This window comes from Mobula hypostoma, chromosome 8 (genome assembly GCF_963921235.1).
Source record: "Mobula hypostoma chromosome 8, sMobHyp1.1, whole genome shotgun sequence".
NCBI classification, from domain to species: domain Eukaryota; kingdom Metazoa; phylum Chordata; class Chondrichthyes; order Myliobatiformes; family Myliobatidae; genus Mobula; species Mobula hypostoma.
In genome coordinates this window covers 28,247,550-28,269,226 of record NC_086104.1, presented here as the reverse complement: position 1 = coordinate 28,269,226, position 21,677 = coordinate 28,247,550, and the positions used below count along the sequence as shown (strand labels likewise).

At 41.7% G+C, this 21,677-nt stretch overlaps 1 protein-coding gene across 3 annotated transcripts in view; it reads right to left on the bottom strand.

Moving 5' to 3' along the window:
- LOC134350426 (ALK tyrosine kinase receptor-like) overlaps positions 1-21,677 on the bottom strand; it is a 1,308,522-nt gene that overhangs the window by 328,028 nt on the left and 958,817 nt on the right. For all 3 annotated transcript variants that reach the window (XM_063055604.1, XM_063055603.1, XM_063055605.1), the window contains exon 9: positions 14,460-14,629. In XM_063055604.1, coding sequence (XP_062911674.1) covers positions 14,460-14,629 — 170 coding nt within the window. The remainder of the gene's footprint in view (positions 1-14,459; positions 14,630-21,677) is intronic.

Here is a 21,677-nt window from a genome sequence, read left to right as displayed (position 1 = left end):
AGGCCCAGACAGAGTAGATGTGGAGAGGATACCATCGGCGAGTTAAGGACCAGAGGCCCTCAGAATAGAGGGAGGTAGATTTAGAACAGATATGAGGAGGAGTTTCTTTAGCAGTGAGTGTTGAATATGTAGAATTCATTGCCATGGATGGCTGTGGAGGCCAAGTTATTGCGTGTATTTAAAGTGATGGTTGTAAGGTTCTCCATTAGTCAGGGCGTCAAAGGTTACAGGAAGAAGGCATGAGAATGGTGTTGAGAGGAATAATAAATCAGTCATGATAGAATGATGGAGCAGACTCGATGACAAATCGCCTAATTCTGTTGCTATGTCATATGTTCTAACCATTAACCCCCTTACTAATCAAGAACCTATCAATGTCCGCCTTAAATACACCTGATGACTGGACTTGCACAGCCTTGTGTGGCAAGATATTCTGCACATTCATCTCCCTTTTGATAGAGGAAATTCCCCCTCATCTCAGCTTTAAAAGGATGTGCAGCATCATACAAGGCATGGCTTGCAGACTCAAAGAACTGAGTGGCCTAATTCTGCGCCAATGTCTTATGGTCTCAATTATCTATGACTCCGTGAATTTTTGTGTCATCTGAAAACCTACTAATTACACCCCCTACATTCCCATTATAGTCAATTGTGCATATTACAGACAGAATACAATTTAAATGTATAAGAGGATGCAGTTGATTGAAGAAAATATTAAAAAATGTCAATGAAAAATTAAAATCTGCCGAGAAAAGAAAGATCAGAACATGAGATAAACTAGGGATCTGAATGCCTTTGTGCCAAATGACAAAACTCTCCAAGTCACTAGGAAAGCTGACAAGATGTTATACTGTATCATTAGGGTGTTGAACATAAAGGTTAAGGTTTTGCTCAGTTATACTGAGTGTTGATGAGTTCCTCATCTGGTACATACTATGGACAGTATAGGTTTCCTTACCTAAGGAAGGACGTGAGTGTATTGGAAGCAGTTCTGAAAGATACAAGACTAATACCTGGAATAGGTAGGTTTCCTAATGAACACACATAAAAGTTGCTGGTGAACGCAGCAGGCCAAGCAGCATCTATAGGAAGAGGCGCAGTCGACGTTTCAGGCCGAGACCCTTCGTCAGGACTAACTGAAGGAAGAGTGAGTAAGGGATTTGAAAGCTGGAGGGGGAGGGGGAGATGCAAAATGATAGGAGAAGACAGGAGGGGGAGGGATAGAGCCGAGAGCTGGACAGGTGATAGGCAAAAGGGGATACGAGAGGATCATGGGACAGGAGGTCCGGGAAGAAAGACCGGGGGGGGGGGTGACCCAGAGGATGGGCAAGAGGTATATTCAGAGGGACAGAGGGAGAAAAAGGAGAGTGAGAGAAAGAATGTGTGCATAAAAATGAGTAACAGATGGGGTACGAGGGGGAGGTGGGGCCTAGCGGAAGTTAGAGAAGTCAATGTTCATGCCATCAGGTTGGAGGCTACCCAGACGGAATATAAGGTGTTGTTCCTTCAACCTGAGTGTGGCTTCATCTTTACAGTAGAGGAGGCCGTGGATAGACATGTCAGAATGGGAATGGGATGTGGAATTAAAATGTGTGGCCACTGGGCTGCTTTCTCTGGCGGACAGAGCGTAGATGTTCAGCAAAGCGGTCTCCCAGTCTCCGTCGGGTCTCACCAATATATAAAAGGCCACATCAGGAGCACCGGACGCAGTATATCACCCCAGTCGACTCACAGGTGAAGTGATGCCTCACCTGGAAGGACTGTTTGGGGCCCTGAATGGTGGTAAGGGAGGAAGTGTAAGGGCATGTGTAGCACTTGTTCCGCTTACACGGATAAGTGCCAGGAGGGAGATCAGTGGGGAGGGATGGGGGGGACGAATGGACAAGGGAGTTGTGTAGGGAGCGATCCCTGCGGAATGCAGAGAGAGGGGGGGAGGGAAAGATGTGCTTAGTGGTGGGATCCCGTTGGAGGTGGCGGAAGTTACGGAGAATAATATGTTGGACCTGGAGGCTGGTGGGGTGGTAGGTGAGGACCAGGGGAACCCTATTCCTAGTGGGGTGGTGGGAGGATGGAGTGAGAGCAGATGTACGTGAAATGGGGGAGATGCGTTTAAGAGCAGAGTTGATAGTGGAGGAAGGGAAGCCCCTTTCTTTAAAAAATGAAGACATCTCCCTCGTCCTAGAATGAAAAGCCTCATCCTGAGAGCAGATGCGGCGGAGACGGAGGAATTGCGAGAAGGGGATGGCGTTTTTGCAAGAGACAGGGTGAGAAGAGGAATAGTCCAGATAGCTGTGAGAGTCAGTAGGCTTATAGTAGAAGTATAATAGTCAGTAGGCTTATAGGTTTCCTAATGATGTGTATTTGGACAGGCCAGTGATATCTGCTCGTGTTCAGAATAGTGAAAGGTGAATTGATTGAAAAATAATGTGGCATATATAGTATTAACAGTGCAGCAGCTTCAGTGAGCAGAGTTCAATCCAGACTCCAGTGCTGTCTGTGCAGAGTTTGGAAATGTGTCTTGTGACTATTTGGGCTTCTCCCCAGAATATGCAGATGGGTATTTTTAATTGACCATTATAGATGACCTCTGAAGTGTGGTTGAGTATTGGAATTTCGGGGAATTTGTGGGGATGTGGGGAGAATAAAATGGGATTAACATAGGGCTAATGTAAATTGGTGCTTATTGATATCTCATTGGGCCTATTCCAATATTGCATGAATCCATGACTTTATAAGAACATAGAATAGTACAGCACAGTACAGGCCCTTCGGTCCACATTGTTGTGCCGACCCTCAAACCCTGCCTCCCATATAACCCCCCCACTTTAAATTCCTCCATATACCTGTCTAGTAGTCTCTTAAATTTCACTAGTGTATCTGCCTCCACCACTGTCTCAGGCAGTGCATTCCACGCACCAACCACTCTCTGAGTAAAAAACCTTACTCTAATATCCCCCTTGAACTTCCCACCCCCTACCTGCAAGCCATGTCCTCTTGTATTGAGCAGTGGTGCCCTGGAGAAGAGGTGCCGGCTATCCACTTTATCTATTCCTCTTAATATCTTGTATACCTCTATCATGTCTCCTCTCATCCTCCTTCTCTCCAGAGAGTAAAGCCCTAGCTCCCTTAATCTCTGATCATAATCCATACTCTCTAAACCAGGTAGCATCCTGGTAAATCTTCTCTGTACCCTTTCCAATGCTTCCAATGCTTCCCTATAGTGAGGCGACCAGAACTGGACACAGTACTCCAAGTGTGGCCTAACCAGAATTTTATAGAGCTGCATCATTACCTCGCAACTCTTAAACTCTATCCCTCGACTTATGAAAGCTAACACCCCGTAAGCTTTCTTAACTACCCTATCCACCTGTGAGGTAACTTTCAGGGACCTGTGGACATGTACCCCCAGATCCCTCTGCTCCTCCACACTACCATGTATCCTGCCATTTACTTTGTACTCTGCCTTGGAGTTTGTCCTTGCAAAGTGTACCACCTCACACTTCTCCGGGTTGAATTCCATCTGCCACTTCTCAGCCCACTTCTGCAACCTATCAACGTCTCTCTGCAATCTTCGACAACCCTCTATACTATCTACAACACCACCAACCTTTGTGTCATCTGCAAACTTGCCAACCCACCCTTCTACCCCAACATCCAGGTTGTTAATAAAAATCACGAAAAGTAGAGGTCCCAGAAACGACCCTTGTGGGACACCACTAGTCACAACCCTCCAATCCGAATGTAATCCCTCCACCACAACCCTCTGCCTTCTGCAGGCAAGCCAATTCTGAATCCACCTGGCCAAACTTCCCTGGATCCCGTGCCTTCTGACTTTCTGAATAAGCCTACTGTGTGGAATCTTGTCAAATGCCTACTAAAATCCATATAGATCACATCCACTGCACTACCCTCATCTATATGCCTGGTCACCTCCTCAAAGAACTCTATCAGGCTTGTTAGACATGATTTGCCCTTCACAAAGCCTTGCTGACTGTCCCTGATCAGACCATGATTCTCTAAATGACCGTAAATCCTATCTCTAAGAATCTTTTCCAACAGCTTTCCCACCACAGACGTAAGGCTCACTGGTCTATAATTACCCGGACTAAGAACCTGAGTAGTTTGTGATGGCGGTTTGGAGAAAATATTTCCATTTGTGGGTGAATCTAGAACTAGGTTTGAAAATAAAAGGTGCTCATTTAAGACAAATGAGGCAAAATACTGTCTGTCAAAGCAAAGCATAGTAGAAGCAAATATCAACCAATTCCTGATAAGCAAGGGAGAGAAAGGTGACTGCAGATAAGGCATACTTAGAGCTGAGATTGATAGGTTCTTGATCAGTAAGGGCATCAAAGCTTACTGGGAAAGTACAGGAGAAGGGAGTTGAGAGGGAATAATAAATGACTGGTGATTGAACGGTGAAGCAGACTCGATCGCTTAATTCCGCTCTTATGTCTTACGGGAAGAATGTAAAGTTGAGGTTACAACCAGTTTAACTGTTACTGTATTAAACAGCAAGGCAAGGTTGAGGCATAGAGTGACTGATTCTCATTTGTATGAGTTATCAATCATGTTGTCAATACATAGTCACTGTTGCCCATCAGGCAAAATTCAGTTCAACCCGACTGCCATGTCCGGTACACATTTTCCCGTGAATCTGCATTTGATTATGAAGAGCATTTGTTCTTCAAGGGAAATGGGCAGCACTGGTCCATATTTCATATCAAAATACCCTTGCTGTACTTTCATTCACTGATTCTGAGCAGCATGAGGGTGGTATGGGAATAGACTGATATTTGTCCCCTTATGCATCCTGCTGGAGATGATGTGTTAAGGGGAAGATATGACTTACATTAACTAAGGGGGCTTGTCTTGACAGAGTAAAGGAAAATTAATTGCTGATCAGAGGCTAAACAGCAGCTCATGAGAAGGTCAACATCACTGAGCCAGAACACCATCAAGCTGGAAATCATAAGTCATTCACTAAGTCATTTTGAATGTTGTCTTATTTACATCTAAATTTATACATAAGCCAGCTGCGGAGGTTGATCACTGTACTCAATTAATTTTTCTTTAATGTGATTATCTCCTTCTGTATTAGGAGTAGCTCTTTTAGCTTTGAAGGTAGATGCTGGAGGTCATTCAAGAATTGTTTCTATCAACAGATGTGGTACATAATATGCTAAATTTATGTATTGGCAAGGCTGGATAAACTTTCTGCTGGTAGAACTAACCAGTGAAGGAGAGAAGCAAATATTTTTAATGTTGCATACAAGGTCACTTCAAACATAGCTTACACCCATGTTTTCTTAGCTATTATTCGCCTCTTCTGTTTTGTACTTAGCTTATACTGTTCAAGAATAATCAAAAGTTTCAATAGTGAATTTTCAGTAAACACAAAGTGTGTTTACCAAATGATTTATGTTTCCATGAAGAAAGCAAAGCTCTTTCATTGACACTGATGCCCCCCTGTATAATAGACATTAGAGTGCATGCAAGGTGAAGAGAAGCAAGACACAATGAATAGAAGCTGGAGGCTTCTACATAAAGTAAGCATTACTCCATATTTTCCATATGGGGTAGCAGAAGGTAAATACAGCTGCAGTAGCAATTCGTTCAGACAGTTGAAGGGTACTTTGCCTCCCTCCTACTGTGGTTTGCTAAGTTACGCATTGTTCTCATTCACTGGACATGCACTGATTATCTTTTATAGATATTATAAGTCACAGAGAAATACAGCACAGAAATATGCCTTTGCACCACTGGGTGTGTGTTGACCTACTTACATTAAACCCATTCTCTCTACGCTTCATTAACTCCTCCAAGATTCTACCATTGACCTACACTTTAGGGTATAACTTACTGTGGCCTATTAACCAAAAGACCTGAACATCTTTGGGATGTGGTACCAAACCAAAGCACTCAAAGGAAACCCATGTGATCACAGGGAGACGTGCAAACTGCACATAGACAACATCTGACAACAGGTCTCCAGATCTGTGAGGCCACTGATCCACTAGCTGAACACTGAAGTGTCTCTCCACAATGCTGGGACAGAACTTTTAATATTCTTTCAGCTATTTTGCTCTGGTCTTGTTGCATTTATTCACTGCTGTGCTTTTTCTATTTTGCTTCACTGTTGGCATTTTTCTTTTCATTCTTTTGCATTACATATCTCCTTCCATGCTCTAGACCAGACCTTCATAGTTTTCCTGACAAAGAAAAAGTTTCTTATGTCTCTATAGTTTTCCTATGAATATGAATTCTTTCAGAAATTGCAGAGGAACAGTCAGGATTTGGAGCATGTGAACTGATGCAGAAGGTGGGTTCCCAAACCACATTAGAGCTCCTCAGATCTGCTGAGGAGTCGTAAACTCTTCTCTGCAACAACAAGAGAAACTTGAACTTGTATCAGATTTCTAGCAGCTGATGTCTTCCGTTATCCTTTTATATAGTTCACCTAATGCAGTAAAATACTCAAAGGATCTTTAGGCAAGCATTAGTAAATGAAACTTGACACTGAGTCACACACTGAGGCTATCAAAAGCTTGGTCAGAGAATTGAATTTCACAGATTATGCTTAGAGATACAGAATGAGTCAGAGGACTTCAAGGCAGGAAGTAATTTCAGCATTTAGAATAGATCAAAGAAGCTGAAGGCAGGGTCATCGATGAAGCAAAGTATACAAGAGGCAAGGATTGGAAGAGCACATTAGCTAGAAATATTTTAGCAAGAGGGAGGTATGAAGCCACAGAGGGATTTAAATTAACAGAATTTTAATATTTTTATCTGTTTAAGGTCTGCGTGAAAGTTGTGTCCAGGTGCCATTTGTCTTCCCCTATTTTCACATAGTAACGTTGGACGTGAACGCACAAGATCCCTCTGTCCCTCAGGACCTTACTATTCATATTTTACAGTGCGACCTTGCTTTATTGGTAATCCCAGAATGTATCATTTATTCAGATTAAACTCTGTAATTTCTCACCCGTAATCTCATCCCACTGATTTCCCCTCCTTCACTACTTCCCTCTGACTTTCAGTCCAAATGAATGGTTGCGACCCAAAATGTTGATTATTCATTTCCCTAAACAGATGTCACCTGACCTGCTGAGTTCCTCTGGCAACCTATGTGTTGCTCCAGATTCCAGCACCTGCACCTTCCTGTTCACCTCTTCCCTCTGCTTTCTCCCTTTTTTTTAAACATTTACCCACCCGAACTACTTTCTTACTGTCCTCCTCATCTGAACATCTAAACTGAGCTCCATTCCCCTGCCAACTCAGTTTCCCCCGGGATCAATAAAGTATGACTATGTTTACACCTTCCTGGCAGCACCAGTACAATCTCCCCACAAGCACTTTGCTACTGTTCTGGTGCAAATGCAGTCTGTCCCACTTGTACAAGTCCCACCTTCCCTAGAAATGGTCCTAGTGATCCAGGAATATAAACCTCACCCTCCTGCATTATGCCTTCAGTTCCCTACACTCACATTGCAGGACCTCGCCCTTTTCCCTACTGTTATTGTTGGTGCCAACAGGTGCCATGATGACTGGTCGGCATGGACTAGCTTTACTTGTCATATTACATCAAAACATAGAGTGAAATGTAAACAACAGGAATTCTGCAGATGCTGGAAATTCAAGCAACATACATCAAAGTTGCTGGTGAACGCAGCAGACCAGGCAGCATCTGTAGGAAGAGGTGTAGTCGACGTTTCAGGCCGAGACCCTTCGTCAGGACTAACTGAAGGAAGAGTGAGTAAGGGATTTGAAAGTTGGAGGGGGAGGGGGAGATCCAAAATGATAGGAGAAGACAGGAGGGGGAGGGATAGAGCCGAGAGCTGGACAGGTGATAGGCAAAAGGGGATACGAGAGGATCATGGGACAGGAGGTCCGGGAAGAAAGACAAGGGGGGGGGGTGACCCAGAGGATGGCAAGAGGTATATTCAGAGGGACAGAGGGAGAAAAAGGAGAGTGAGAGAAAGAATGTGTGCATAAAAATGAGTAACAGATGGGGTACGGGGGGAGGTGGGGCCTTAGCGAAAGTTAGAGAAGTCGATGTTCATGCCATCAGGTTGGAGGCGGAATATAAGGTGTTGTTCCTCCAACCTGAGTGTGGCTTCATCTTTACAGTAGAGGAGGCCGTGAAATGTAACATTTGTTTCAATGACCAACACGGTAAAGGGATGTGCTGGGGGCAGCTCACTAGCGTCATTATGCTTCTATAACATCGCATGCCCGCAACTTAGTAACTCTAAGCTGTGGGTCTTTGGAATGTGGGGGCACCTGGAGTAAACCGACACTGCTTACAGAGGGTGGCAGGAATTGAACCCCAATCGCTGGCACTGTGTCACACTCTACACTACCATGTCACCCATCCAAACCTTCTGGAATGTCAGCTATCTGCTTTGAGAGATTCTTGATCCTTGAAGCAGAGAGACAAGGTACGATCCTGAAATCTTGTTTGTGCCACAGAAACAACTATTCGTCACCTTTACGATAGAATACTCAAACCCCACTTTTCTAGTCTTGGTCTTCCCCTCCATTACAACAAAAAAAAAACTCCGTTGGGTCTCAAAAATAGGCTGCTGGTGCCGCTGTTGCCCCGGGAGGCCTCCTCCCAACATCCAATACACTATACTAAACACTATACTATACCTCTTTGAGATGGGAATGAGCACAGGGCATTCCTCACATACCTGCCTGCTTTACTGGACAACTTTCCAGTGGTCACCCATCTCCTTTCAGTGTGTGTTCTTACTACATTAACTATCTACTACATTTCTGTATTCTGGTCACTCCATTTTGTGTCCAACTGCAACTTCAACTTTTCTGTGCAGTCTGCAGGGGCTGCATCTGGTCACATGTACTACAGGTATAGTTACCAGAGACTTCAGATATGTCCCTGATATGCCACAACTTGCTGAAGAGCACACACCTACTTTAGAGTCATGGAGCTATAGAGAAGTACAGCATAGAAACAGGCCCTTTAGCCCATCTATTCCATGCTGAACCATTTAAACTGCCTATTCCCATCAGCCTGCAGTGGGACCATCGCCCTCCATATCCCTACCATCCATGTACCTATCCAAACCGCTTAAACATTGAAATCAAGCTCGCATGCACCACTTGTGCCAGCAGCTCATTCCACACTCTCACGACCCTCTTAGCTTCCATATCTTTTAATAAAAAAGAGAAGAAAACAGAGCTTTGCCTTACTAAAGGAAAATTTATACTTGCATGGCATAGCTGCGTACCCTACACCGAACCCTACACTGTAGCCTAACACGCACCTCTCCCAAAATGTAACTACTTGTCGCAACCATAACAACTGTGATTGGTCCGCTTGGTAGCACTGCATTTCTTCCTACGCTGCAATAGCTTCCCATTGGGCGACTGAAGGGCAGGGAAGGAACTCTGGCTGCAATGCTTTCAATAAAGCTTTACAGACCTCCGAAATTATGGAGGACCCTGTGCTTGATACCAGTTTGTAGCTAGCTACCACAGCCTGTTGACTTCCACCTGAAGCTAAAACTCAAATGGTGATTGCTAGTCTCTGAGTATACTATGCGTACACTGATGCGAAATAAATGGTTGGAGACGATGAACCAAATCGTCAAATCTACCTGCCGACATCCGAATATATTTGAAATGCATTTTGTCGTCCATGCCTCTCAGTGGCCGGACAAGCACAGAAAATTCACCCTCCTTCAGTTTCAGTCGCCATTGTTTGAAGTTTGAGTTTCTTCGTGTTGAGTTTCAACACAAAGAAACTCAACACATTGGTATAGGAACCCACCGCCAACCAGCGTTTTGGTGGTGAATTGCAGAGAGATGCAGACACACCAACACACAAGTATAAATGCTCACAATGGCGTAGCCCACTTGTGTAGGCTACGGCGTAATCTAGTACACACAAGTATAAATCAGCCTTAATACTTGTCCTTATCACTGAAACTTTATCCTCACCAAAGCCCACAGACCATCATTGTTGAAAAGTTTGCTTCGGAGTTCTAGATCTAACAATGTAAGAGAACAGGCACCTGCTGCATTGCTTCCTTGCACCTCTAGTGACCTCGGCTTGGGTTCCTAGATGGTGGTGAGGGAGTAGGTTTTGGGATAGTGGGAAGTGTCAGGACATGCAGAAGTGTGCATGGGTTGGAATTCAGTGAACTGGGGATTTACAGAGGGAACACACATCAAAGTTGCTGGTGAATGCAGCAAGCCAGGCAGCATCTCTAGGAAGAGGTACAGTCGATGTTTCGGGTCGAGACCCTTCGTCAGGACTAACTGAAGGAAGAGCTAGTAATTAACGCAGCAGGAGTTTTGATCCTCCGAGGGAGTTAGTGTGTTGCTTGAATTTCCAGCATCTGCAGAATTCCTCGTATTTACAGACGGAGTAGTTTTTGCAGAAAGCAAAAAGGTGTGGGGAAGGGAAGAGGAGAGCAGTAATAGGAACCTGTTACAGCTGGTGGAAATGATGATGGATGATGTGCTGGATACAAAGTCTGGTAGGGTAATAATTGAGAACTAAGGAAACTCTCTTTGTGATCTCTGAGTGGAGGGAGTAAGAGCAAATGTCCAGGAAATGGTGGAAATAGGAGTAAAGGCTCCATTTACCACAGTAGAGGGGGAAGCCACATTTCCCGAAGGAGGAGGACATTTCAGGTATCCTTAAGCAGAAAGCCTCATTTTGAGAATGGATGTGGCAGAGACAGAAACTTGAGAAGAAAGGGATGGAGTTCTCACAAGATACTCTCTGCGAGTCAATGGGTTTAAAGCAAATGTCAGTAGATAGATTACCTCCGGAGATGCAGGCAGGGAGATCCAGAAAAGGAAGAGAGCTGTAGGAAATGGTCCAAGTGAACTCGAGGACAGATTGGAAGTTCATAGTGAAGGTGATAATATCAACAAATCCCTCATGAGGGTAGGAGGAAGCAGCAATGCAGTCAAAGGTAGTGGAGAAAGAGTTGGAGGGTAGCAGCAGAATAAATCAGTACTACTCTGCTTCCTCCTACTTAGCTAAATGTGCTTTCACGCTGATACACCACTTTTGAAAAATTATATCAACTACAATTTCCTTCATCGATTGTTCTGTTATTTCATCAATAAACTCTGTCACACTAGCAGGACACAATTTACAAACTCATGCTGGCTTTCACTAATCTTTCTATATTATCCAATTAACTTGTGATCTTGTTTCTGATTATACTACTGGAACTTTACCCACCACTGAGATTAAGTTTGATATAGAGTTATAATTGGCCTTCAAAATTATTTTGAGATAAATAACTGTTTCAGTAACATTTATCAGTGGTCCAAAATGTACAGAGTTTTTGGGGCAGATCTGGCATTATTCCTAGCCTGTTGCTATAGGATCATTTCCATTGATTAGTGGAAACAAATCATGGCCTAGATTAAAAAAAAATTCAAATTGGTTGTAAATTCATACCATGACGAAATCTCACACTAAATGACCATGTTATGCAGTAATTGTATTCTCAATACAACAAAATATATACTTGAAATGACATTTCTCAGTCAGTTTAAAACATTTGTGTCAATTAAACATAATTATATATAGGAAGAACAAACAAAGCAAATTAAAGTAAATAAAAGTGTATGCTTGCGGAATATGATTGGAGCCTTTAAGCCCAAATGGTGATTCCAAACTACTTGGTAAATTTCTTCGTAGTTCATTATATCGTCAGTAAATAGAACGGACCCCACAACAGAGAGTGGTAGCAAGATCAAGACAACATTCAGGAAACAGTAACATGTACATAAGGTGATATTAAAATGCACCTCCACAAAAGATTTTTAACTTGTCATGCAACCAATCTCAATATTATATAAATTTAGCACAGGGCTGTATGGCTACTCCTCAGTATCAATCTTCAAGCATTGAGATAAATCTTTTATTTAAGCAACTACTTTGTAATGACTGTCGGGCAAGCATTATTCTCAAAATAGAAGACCTGAACCCTACTTTTGAGGGAAAAAAAATCATTAATTACTTCCTTAAATTATCTGAAAATTGGACTTGTGAAATGAAACTATAATGGGCTGAATTTTTTTTTAAACATATTGAGTGATGATGGATCTTCGGTGAGGAAAAGTTCACCCTTGTCTTTGTTCCCTATCTTAGTCAAATTCCTATGATGAGTGACATTTACATTATCCACCCAACTGGAGCAAAACTTCTAGTGGCAACATGGTCCTGGAGAACAGATCAGACCTGTAAAGGAGCTTTTCAATTGTAGTCAACAAATCTAACCTATTGAAAGAATTTGTTAGATAGGTAAGTTGTGCCCCTAAAACGTTAAAGCTGTCAAGATGTCTCTGACAAACGTTCAAAAACTTGCAAAACAATTAAAAATCATTATTTGACTGAAACATTTTAAAAATTTATTTTTGTAAAGAAGAAAAGCACAGCATAAAGAAAGAAAAATTCTGCATTTCTGTTAGCACAAAAATTGCAAATTATTTGTAATTTATCTCTGGCGTCAGAGCTCCATAAAATAAATGAGGAAGCTGTGCCTTCATCTGACGTCAACGGGCCATCAGTTCCCAGGGAAACCAGAGAAGCTGGAGTTCCCTGCTGAATTGAGACACTTCTGTGGGAGTCTTGATCTGCATAAGGGTTAATTGGGGAAATGATGGCAATTCTAGATACTGTAGATGCAGCAACATTTCTGGCAAATGGTAGGTTCAATTTAACTTCTTGGATTGTGTCTCAAGCAGGATAAAGAGAACTCACAGTGGCAACCACTTACAGTTTTGGCCAAACATATTACAACTGTCATGATGTCTCACTTTCAACAATTCCAATTTCTTCGAATTTGAAGACATTGAAGAAACTAACTTTTCAAAGTTTAAGCCCTAGCTCCACGAACATCAGTTGTAGCTTTTGAAACTAGTAGCACATACAGTAGATAATTATGCCCAAATATGCCCGAGGGCAAAGGACACAAAACAAACTGTAGAATACTTTGCTATCATTTGGCATGTTTTATAATTTTCAGGAAGAGGAACAGTATACTTATCATCGCTTCTGGTGGAAAGTACTGTTTAACGGCATTGAGAAAATTGAGGCTCAGTCTCTTACGTTTAATCACAAAGTTTCCACACAATACAACTATTGGTTGAAGGAAGAGTGAAAAAACATACCAGTACCAAGCATACAGACTCATCTGCTGTGCTGTATTCTGCTAATAGGTTAGTCATTTGTCTGATAGAGACAGTCTGACACATTGTCATCACTGCCCCAAAGGGACAGAACTCTGAAGCCACACTAGACTTTGCCAAGATTTAGCATAATCTGTGGTACCTGATTGGCAGATTCTGCTTGTTTACCAGGGAAGGCAAAGTGATAACGATTGCACTGACAACCGTGAAACTTCTCTATAAAGATCTGGTGACACTTATGGAGAGACTTCCCTGTCATTGGCATTCATTTTTGTCAAGTACAAGCAAGAACAGACTACCATTGATAGATTTGGTCTTTGAATTTGCCATCTTGTCTCAGATTTCTACTTTTCCTAGTGTATATGCAGAAGTCTGGGACTTAATTCCATTTAAGTAGCTGAATGCCAGCAAATCTAAACTACAGGTGATATAACCCAAACCACTCATATGCAATTAATACTATAAACCAAATTTCTATGTCTCCCAGCTTTTGTCACTTCTTTCACTGATTGATTTATTACTTTTATTCATTGAACGTTATTTTCTATCATGCTTTTGCATTTTAACTTTCTTTGATTTGTTTAATAAGTGGAAAAAGAACACTTGTTCTTTTGTATTCAATGAAGGAAGGATGTATTTGTATCGGAGGTAGCACAGAGAGGTTTCCTGAGCTTGATTCTAAGAATGAGGGGATTGTTTTAAGAGGTAAAATTAACCAATTAGGTTTATACTCTCTGTTGTTTATTAGAATATGAAGTGAAGGCATTGACACATACATGATACTCAGGGGAACTGAGGGGGCTTCGCTGTCTGAATGCCTTCCTGTGGTCAGAATCTTAAAACACGTTACAGACAAAAGGTGCAGTATATTTAAGAACCAGATGAATATTTTTCTCTCTCTCGAAGAGATGAGTCCCTGGAATTCCCTACACCAAGGAGTTGTGGAGTCTAGGTCCGTGCGTATATTTAAGACTGTGATTGATTTATGAGAAGCAAGGATTATGGGAAACAGGCAGGTAACTGGAGTTGAAGAATTTAAGAAATGGGAACAGACAGAGGCCATATGTTGCCTGTATCTTGCTCTGCCAATCAGTGAGATTTCTGCTTCTGTATCTTATATTCTTATGTTTCTTCCTACATAATTTTATTATATTTATATTATATAAAATCAATACACAGAACAGCTACAATTGAAGGTGAGCAGTGCCATGGACAGCCCCTCAGTAAAGAAATTAAACAGATGTTTTTATCAGATGAGAAACAGAACACATTACCTGTCAGACACATCAGGTAATGACAATGTGATCTTTTGCCAGCTCCCTGAACCAGTAATATTTCCAAATTCCCATAGCATCCTGACGTACTCCTCATCAGTTTTGTTTTCCACGATCAAGAAGGAAAGGCTTCCCATTAGTGTGCCATACAAACACAAAGATATATGGACCTGCATGTAAAGAGACACACATACACATGATCAGAATCCACATTCAACTTTGCGTAAACGGCATATTTTCAGTTTTCTGATTAGAATGTAACATAAATTAAAGATAATCACCCCAAAACTGTGTTTTGCTAAAAGAAAAGTTGAGCCTTCCCTCATTGACAGTGATAGCTGGTCATGGATGGGGAAAGCATGATGATGTCTGGAAACTTTAAAGTAGGGCAAAGTTCTGACACAGAGGATAGGGCACAGTGAAAACTATACACATGTAATAATAACTTGTGCAACTCTGAGATAGCTTAGAATATGGTACTTTAAAAAAAGATAGATTAAGAAAATGTAGTACTTAATTCTAGCTTCGGCATCAAATTGCATGCATATTTTATCAATATTCACTCACATGTATCATCACTTGAGAATGTATGTTCTATCATGCCAGAGTACAATGGACTCTTATATATATGGACGCTTGGTCTACCAGGCTGAAAAGGCACATTATGGTGATAGTGACAAAGGATAAGGAACACAATAATTGGTGTAATGAAATAGGTATTGATTTGATGTTAAGTCTTCTCATAATTATAATTATCTTGCCTCCAAGGCAGAGACCTCTGAGGTTGTATGGCTCTCTTCAGTCAAATGACTATAATTTAGCATCATTAGGGACTGAAACACAGGTGACCTGATATGATGAGAAATCTTACAGGCAGAGTCTTACATGAAAACTGATGTAATCTTGACAACAGTATAAGTGAATATGTTTCCTTCATTTTTGTAAATCCTTTAGGACATAGAAGATTGAGAGGAGATTTGAAAGAGGTGTACAAAATTATGAAGGACCCATTTCTGTGCTGTACTTTTCTATGACTGTGACTCTGTCACTATGTGTGCGTGGGGTGGGGGGGGGGGTTTAAAAAGCCATTATAAACTAAATTCTTATCTTAACGTGAAAGCATGTTGTTGGATGGAACCGTACAGGCACCAAAGATCTGCCTCATAGTAATCGATTTTCTACTGGAACCTGAAGCTGACCTGCAGTACATGCATCATCATCTTGCCCAGGGGTTTAAGGTTATTATACATTGACAGAGTAAAAGAGAAAATGTGTATGTTATATGAAATTTCCTTGTATTCCTTTCCCTCTATATTAGTCATATCAATTATCATAATATTTTCCTTATCAGTTATCAGCTAGCAAACTAACCAGCAAATTGCAAACTGCAGCCAAGCCAGATATGTGAAGAAATGAAGTAAGTTGCTATCTAGTCTACATGTATTGTCCATTTCCTGAACACCATTAAATTGTTTTGAAGGAGGTTACGATTATGGATCCCACAGTCCAACTGGGTCATAGGAGTGCTGTACAGATGAGTGGTGCATCAGTTGCTTCCATTCCCTCACGGTTATAGGCTAGTGCCTGGATTGTGGCAAAAGTCTCTCTGGTCCATTCTGCAACGTTGTCTGTCCATTTCTTCCCCCACATGCCCCTTTTTCCTTTGCTCCGACACCATTCCCTGAAAAATGGTCTTTGAGAGTCCACTTGATTTTGTTACGTGACGATACCATCTCAGTTTCCACTTCTTTACTGTGGGTGGTAGATCTTCGTAGTGTCTCACGTGCTGAGTGGTAGTCCTTCGTCGTTTGGGACATGGTCCATATTGGAGCTACCAAGGAGCTTTCTGAAGTTTCTCATTTCTACAGCCTGGATCTTCTTTTGCAGTTCTGCTGTTAAAGTCCATGATTCGCATGCATACAAGAAGATGATGGGGAGCACAAGTGCATGCAGGAATTTCAACTTGGAAATGAGAACATTGTTATCGTCTCTCTAGATAGGTTTTAGTTTAGCCAGCATTGCTATTGTTTGGGCTATCCTTGTAAGAACTTCAGGCTTTGATTCTTCTTGGTTGATGAAGGCGCCAAGATACATGAACTGCTCGACAGTCTCTTGTTCTTGTCCACTGAGTGTATTTTTGTTGTGATTGGCTCCTCACCCTTTCTTGTCAGCTTGGTTTTCTCTGCACTGATCTCCATGCCATATCTAATAGACATATCATCCAAATGGTTCACAAGGTAGGCCAATTCATCCTCACTTCCTGCCAGCTCAATGTTCTCAGCGAACCTGAGGTTGGTTATGATCTGTCCTGAGACTGAAGGCTCAGGTTACGAGCCTGAAGGCACACACTCAACGATTCAGGAACAGCTTCTTCCCTTCTGCCATCCTATTTCTGTATGGACATTGAACCCATGGACACTAATTCACTACTTTTTATTTGTTTTAATTTTTGCACTACTTATTTAATTTAACCACTGGATATTGCTGCACAAGGACAACAAATTTCATGACATAGGCCAGTGATATTTAACCCTTACATACTGTTCGGGTCAAATTTGACCCATTTTGACATTTGACAGCAGTAAAAACACCCTAAATGCCATTTTTTTTAGCCAAAATCTGATGACTTTTCCTAAAGTGACCCAAAATACGCAAAAATGAAAATATTTAAAAATTTTATACTTTTGTACAGGTGCTACAAATTTTTGTACATTGAGGCTGTTCTGGGTCAAATTTGACCGGCATCCATTGAAATGGATTTTAGATCTCTGAAACATTAATTAAAGATTGATCACCCATTTATTAATATCAGATAGGCTATTTATACATTCTAAATAGATCTATGGTTCAAAATTTGGTATAGACGCTTGTTATGAGGGGATTCTTGGGCCGGGTCAAAATTGACCTGGACCATACTGTGAAGGTATAGAATATGAACAGGTTGCCTGGGTGAACTTGATTCTGAAGTGTGTGCTTACTGTGAGCATTAATGTGCTGAAGATGCCACTTCAGATGTTAACCTCATTAGTGCAACACTGGCGTACCACCTTGTTAAGCTACTGACGCACCACAGGGATGATTTGCAATCAGTTGCACCAAGGGAATAGGTGCACTGCTGGTGCGGGAAGACGCAAGATGAGGAAACCGAGCCATGTTTCTCTATCTCTGCAGTGCTCCAGTTCAGTGAATGGCTGCACTTATCAAAGAGAAGAGCCTGCAGCTATGTCATGTCTTGACTTCATTAAGCCCCCAGATTTAACATGAAAATAATAAATGAAGAGATTGCACAATTTTGCAGCTTCTGTTTATTTCCCCTGTGTTCTCCATGTGCAAGTGACATTTCCTGAAATGCCATGAGGCAAAGTATATTTTTTTAATGTTTTGCATTATTGAATATAACTTCACAGCAGTGCGATGTTTCATTGCACTGACTGACTGACCAAGGCTTTGAACAAGTATCTGAAATAAAAGTAAACAGTCTATTAGGCATTCCGAGTTATTAATTTATATCTGTGCATTAAGGATTCATATGCTCGGGCAACAAATACCTTTTGTCTGTCACAGTTGTTTATCTCTTGCATATTTAGAAGTTTGTCTGATTTATATTCTTGGCTCTAGAATAACAGTACTTGGCAGCTCACAGGAATGTCAGATACCCAAAGCTGTTTAGCGGGTCAGTGTTCTCTGCTCATTCCTGTGCTGAAAATTTTTATTCATTTAAAAAAACTGATGGCGAGACACCTTTGTGAGCTGCACAGTTTTAGAGCAGTGGGTGTGGGGGATGGGAAGGGCAGGAAGAGATGCATCACATTGGATTCTGGTGATGGTGATGGGCGAGTGGAAAGCTGCAAGAATGGGAAGATGGGCATGGGGTTTGCTGGGACCGAGAGAAATGCTGCTGCTTCTCCTACCAGCTCACTAGATTTAATCCTTCTTTCCTGCTTTCTGCAGCAAGGCTTCCAGAGGATTGGGAAGCTTGGTCATTTCAGGATACTATTTAAATGATTCACCATTGGAAAGCCTACCTGTTTCTCAATTTGCCTCTAATGAAACTAAAAATGGGGTAATTTACTTTCTAGATTTTGTTTTTGCATTTTACCAGTTGACCTGGTTAGATCAATTAAAATTTCAGCTCGTAGTTCTTTGTAATATTCACTATATTGCTTAATATAGAAAACCTACAGCACAATACAAGCCCTTCGGCCCACAATGCTGTGCTGAACATGTACTTACTTTAGAAATTACCTAGGGTTACCCATAGCCCTCTATTTTTCTAAGCTCCATGAACCTATCCAGGAGTCTCTTGAAAGACCCTATCGTATCTGCCTCCACCACCGTCGCCAGTAGCCCATTCCACGCACTCACCACTCTCTGTGTAAAAAAACTTACCCCTGACATCTCCTCTGTACCTATTTCCAAGCACCTTAACATTGTGCCCTCGTGTTAGCCATTTTAGCCCTGGGAAAAAGCCTCTGACTATCCACGCGATCAATACCTGTCATCATCTTATGCACCTCTATCAGGTCACCTCTCATCCTCCACCGCTCCAAGGAGAAAAGGCCAAGTTCACTCAACCTATTCTTGTAAGGCATGCTCCCTAATCCAGGCAACATTCTTGTAAATCTCCTCTGCACCCTTTCAATAATTTCCACATCCTTCCTGTAGTGAGGTGACCAGAAATGAGCGCAGTACTCCAAGTGGGGTTTGACCAGGGTATATTCCAGGAACTGGTCATTCATTGAAGAAGTACTCCTCAAGCAAGAAACACTAAGAGTTCATTGATATTCTGTACCCTATAAATTGCCACTGAGTGTATGTTCATGGTCTTCTGCTGCTGTAACTGATCCAATTTAAGGTTCTATGTGTTGTGCGTTCGGATATGCTCTTCTGCACAGCACTGTTGTTACACATAGTCATAGTCATTTGATTTGCTGTCATCTTCCTGGTCAGCTTGAACCAGTTTAGCCATTCTCCTCTGACCACTTTCATTAACAAGCTGTTATTGCCCACAGAACTGCTGCTCACTTGTGGTTTTGTGTTTAACGCACCATTCTCTATAAACTCTAGGGACTGTTGTGCATGAAAATCCCAGGAGCTTAGCAGTTTCTGAGATACTCAAAAATCATTCCATTGTGGAAGTCACTTAGGTCACATTTCTTCCCCATTCTGATGTTTGTGGCTTGAACAACTGAAGGTCTGGACCTTGCCTGCATGGTTTTATGCATTGAGTTGCTGCCACCTGATTGGCTGATTAGATATTTGCATTAATGAGCAGGAGTACAGGTGTACCAATTGAAGAGGCCAGTGTGTGTATATGAACAGATGAAGATGAACAATATCTGCACTTGCCAAACTTGGTCTCTACAGGTGCCTAGACATTAGTTTCTTAAGAGCAAGTCTTAAAAAAATAGATGAATTATGTCTGTTCTTCTTTACTGAATTTCCAAATTTCAGCTTGGTTTGCCTTTGCAAAAAGCCTCAGTAATAAGTGATATGATAAAAATCATAATTGCATTTTTCTGTTATGTAATTAAATTGATATTTTGCCTGTGATGTTAATTACAGCTGCCCATTCTTTTTCCCTGATTTGTGCTCACTCAGGGAAATGCAAGTTTACAGTAATGGTTTCTGAAAGCATATAAATAATTTCAGCATCAATGAAGCTTCATTTCATTTTCAAGTTCTCTTCAACACAAATATAGACGTTTGGGCACTCAAGGAGCCTGAAAGATGTTGCAATTGAAGAATCAATTGCTGAATTTTTAGATGTTCTCTGAATACTCAGGTGAAGTTGGTAACTAGGCAGAATATAGTGTCAAATCCCAGGCTTTTGAGATAACTGAAAGCCTTGACTCAAAGGCTCAAAGAGACTCATGTAGGTAAGTCTATGGTAATGTTACTGTAAAATACACTTATTGGCAACTTTATTAGGCATTGCTGCTTGGTAATGCAAATATCTAATCAGCCAATCATGTAGCAGCAACTAAATTCATAAAAACATGCAGGCATGGTCAAGAAGTTCAGTTGTTGTTCAGACTAAACAGCAGAATGGGGAAGAAATGGGATCTTAGTGACTTTGACCATGGAATGATTACTGGTATCGGATGGGGTACTTTGAGAAACTGCTGATCTTCTGGGATTTTTGTGCACAACAGTCTCTAGAGTTTACAGAGAACAGTGCGAAAAACACGAAACATCCAGTGAGCAGCAGTTCTGTGGACAAAAATGCCTTGTTAATGAGAGAGGTCAGCGGAGAATGGCCTGACTGGTTCAAGCTGACAGGAATGCAACAGTAACACAATAAATACATGTTACAACAGTGGTGTGCAGACGAGCATCTCTGAAGCAGCATGTCGAACCTTGAAGTGGATAGGCTACAGCAGCAGAAGGTCACAGATATACACTCAGTGACTATTTTATTATGTACAGCAGGCACTGAGTGTAAAGTATGGACTTGTGCAATACTCATTTTGTTCAAGATCTTTTTCTGCAAACAAGGTGTGAGATTAAATGCATGGAATTTTTTTGGAGAAATTTGATTATATTATAGTTCCGCATATGGTTTACCACAGACAGCTTGTGCGTAAACTGGAGGAGACCAATATCCTGGCAAGGAGTTTTTCCAGTGCTGCTCAGGTTGGTTTAAAGGAATGATGCAAGGGCTGGGTCCCAACCTGAGAGAAAAGCATAGGTAATAAATGGAGCAAGGTAATCTAGTGGGCGGAGATAGGTGGCCCAAGAATAAAGGACTTAACTGCATTTACTTTAATGTAGGGGAGACTTTGCAGGTAGGATGGATGAGCTGGGAACATGGGATTGTGGTATTGTGCAATCGCGGAAATATGGGAAGAGCAGGAATGGCAGCTCACTGCTCCTGGGTATCGCAATTTCAGGCAAGGCAGAAGGAGATATCACAATGGGAGGAGGAGTTGCATTAATGATCAGAGAGAGCATTTCAGCCGTACTCAGAGAGGGTGCCCTTGAGGAACGGGCAAATTAGAGCAGTGTATGATTTTAATTTCCCGTTTTTGACTGAAATTGTCAAAGTATAAGGGCTAAGCTAGGGTAGAATTTGTGAAATGTAATATGCAGAGAGTTCTACTAGGCAAGGGGCTATACTCAAACTTGCTTTTGGGAATGATGATTGGCAAGTGGTGGAAGTGTCTGTGGAGGAATCCTTTGTGACCAGTGAAGATAAATCTGTAAGTTTTAAAGTCG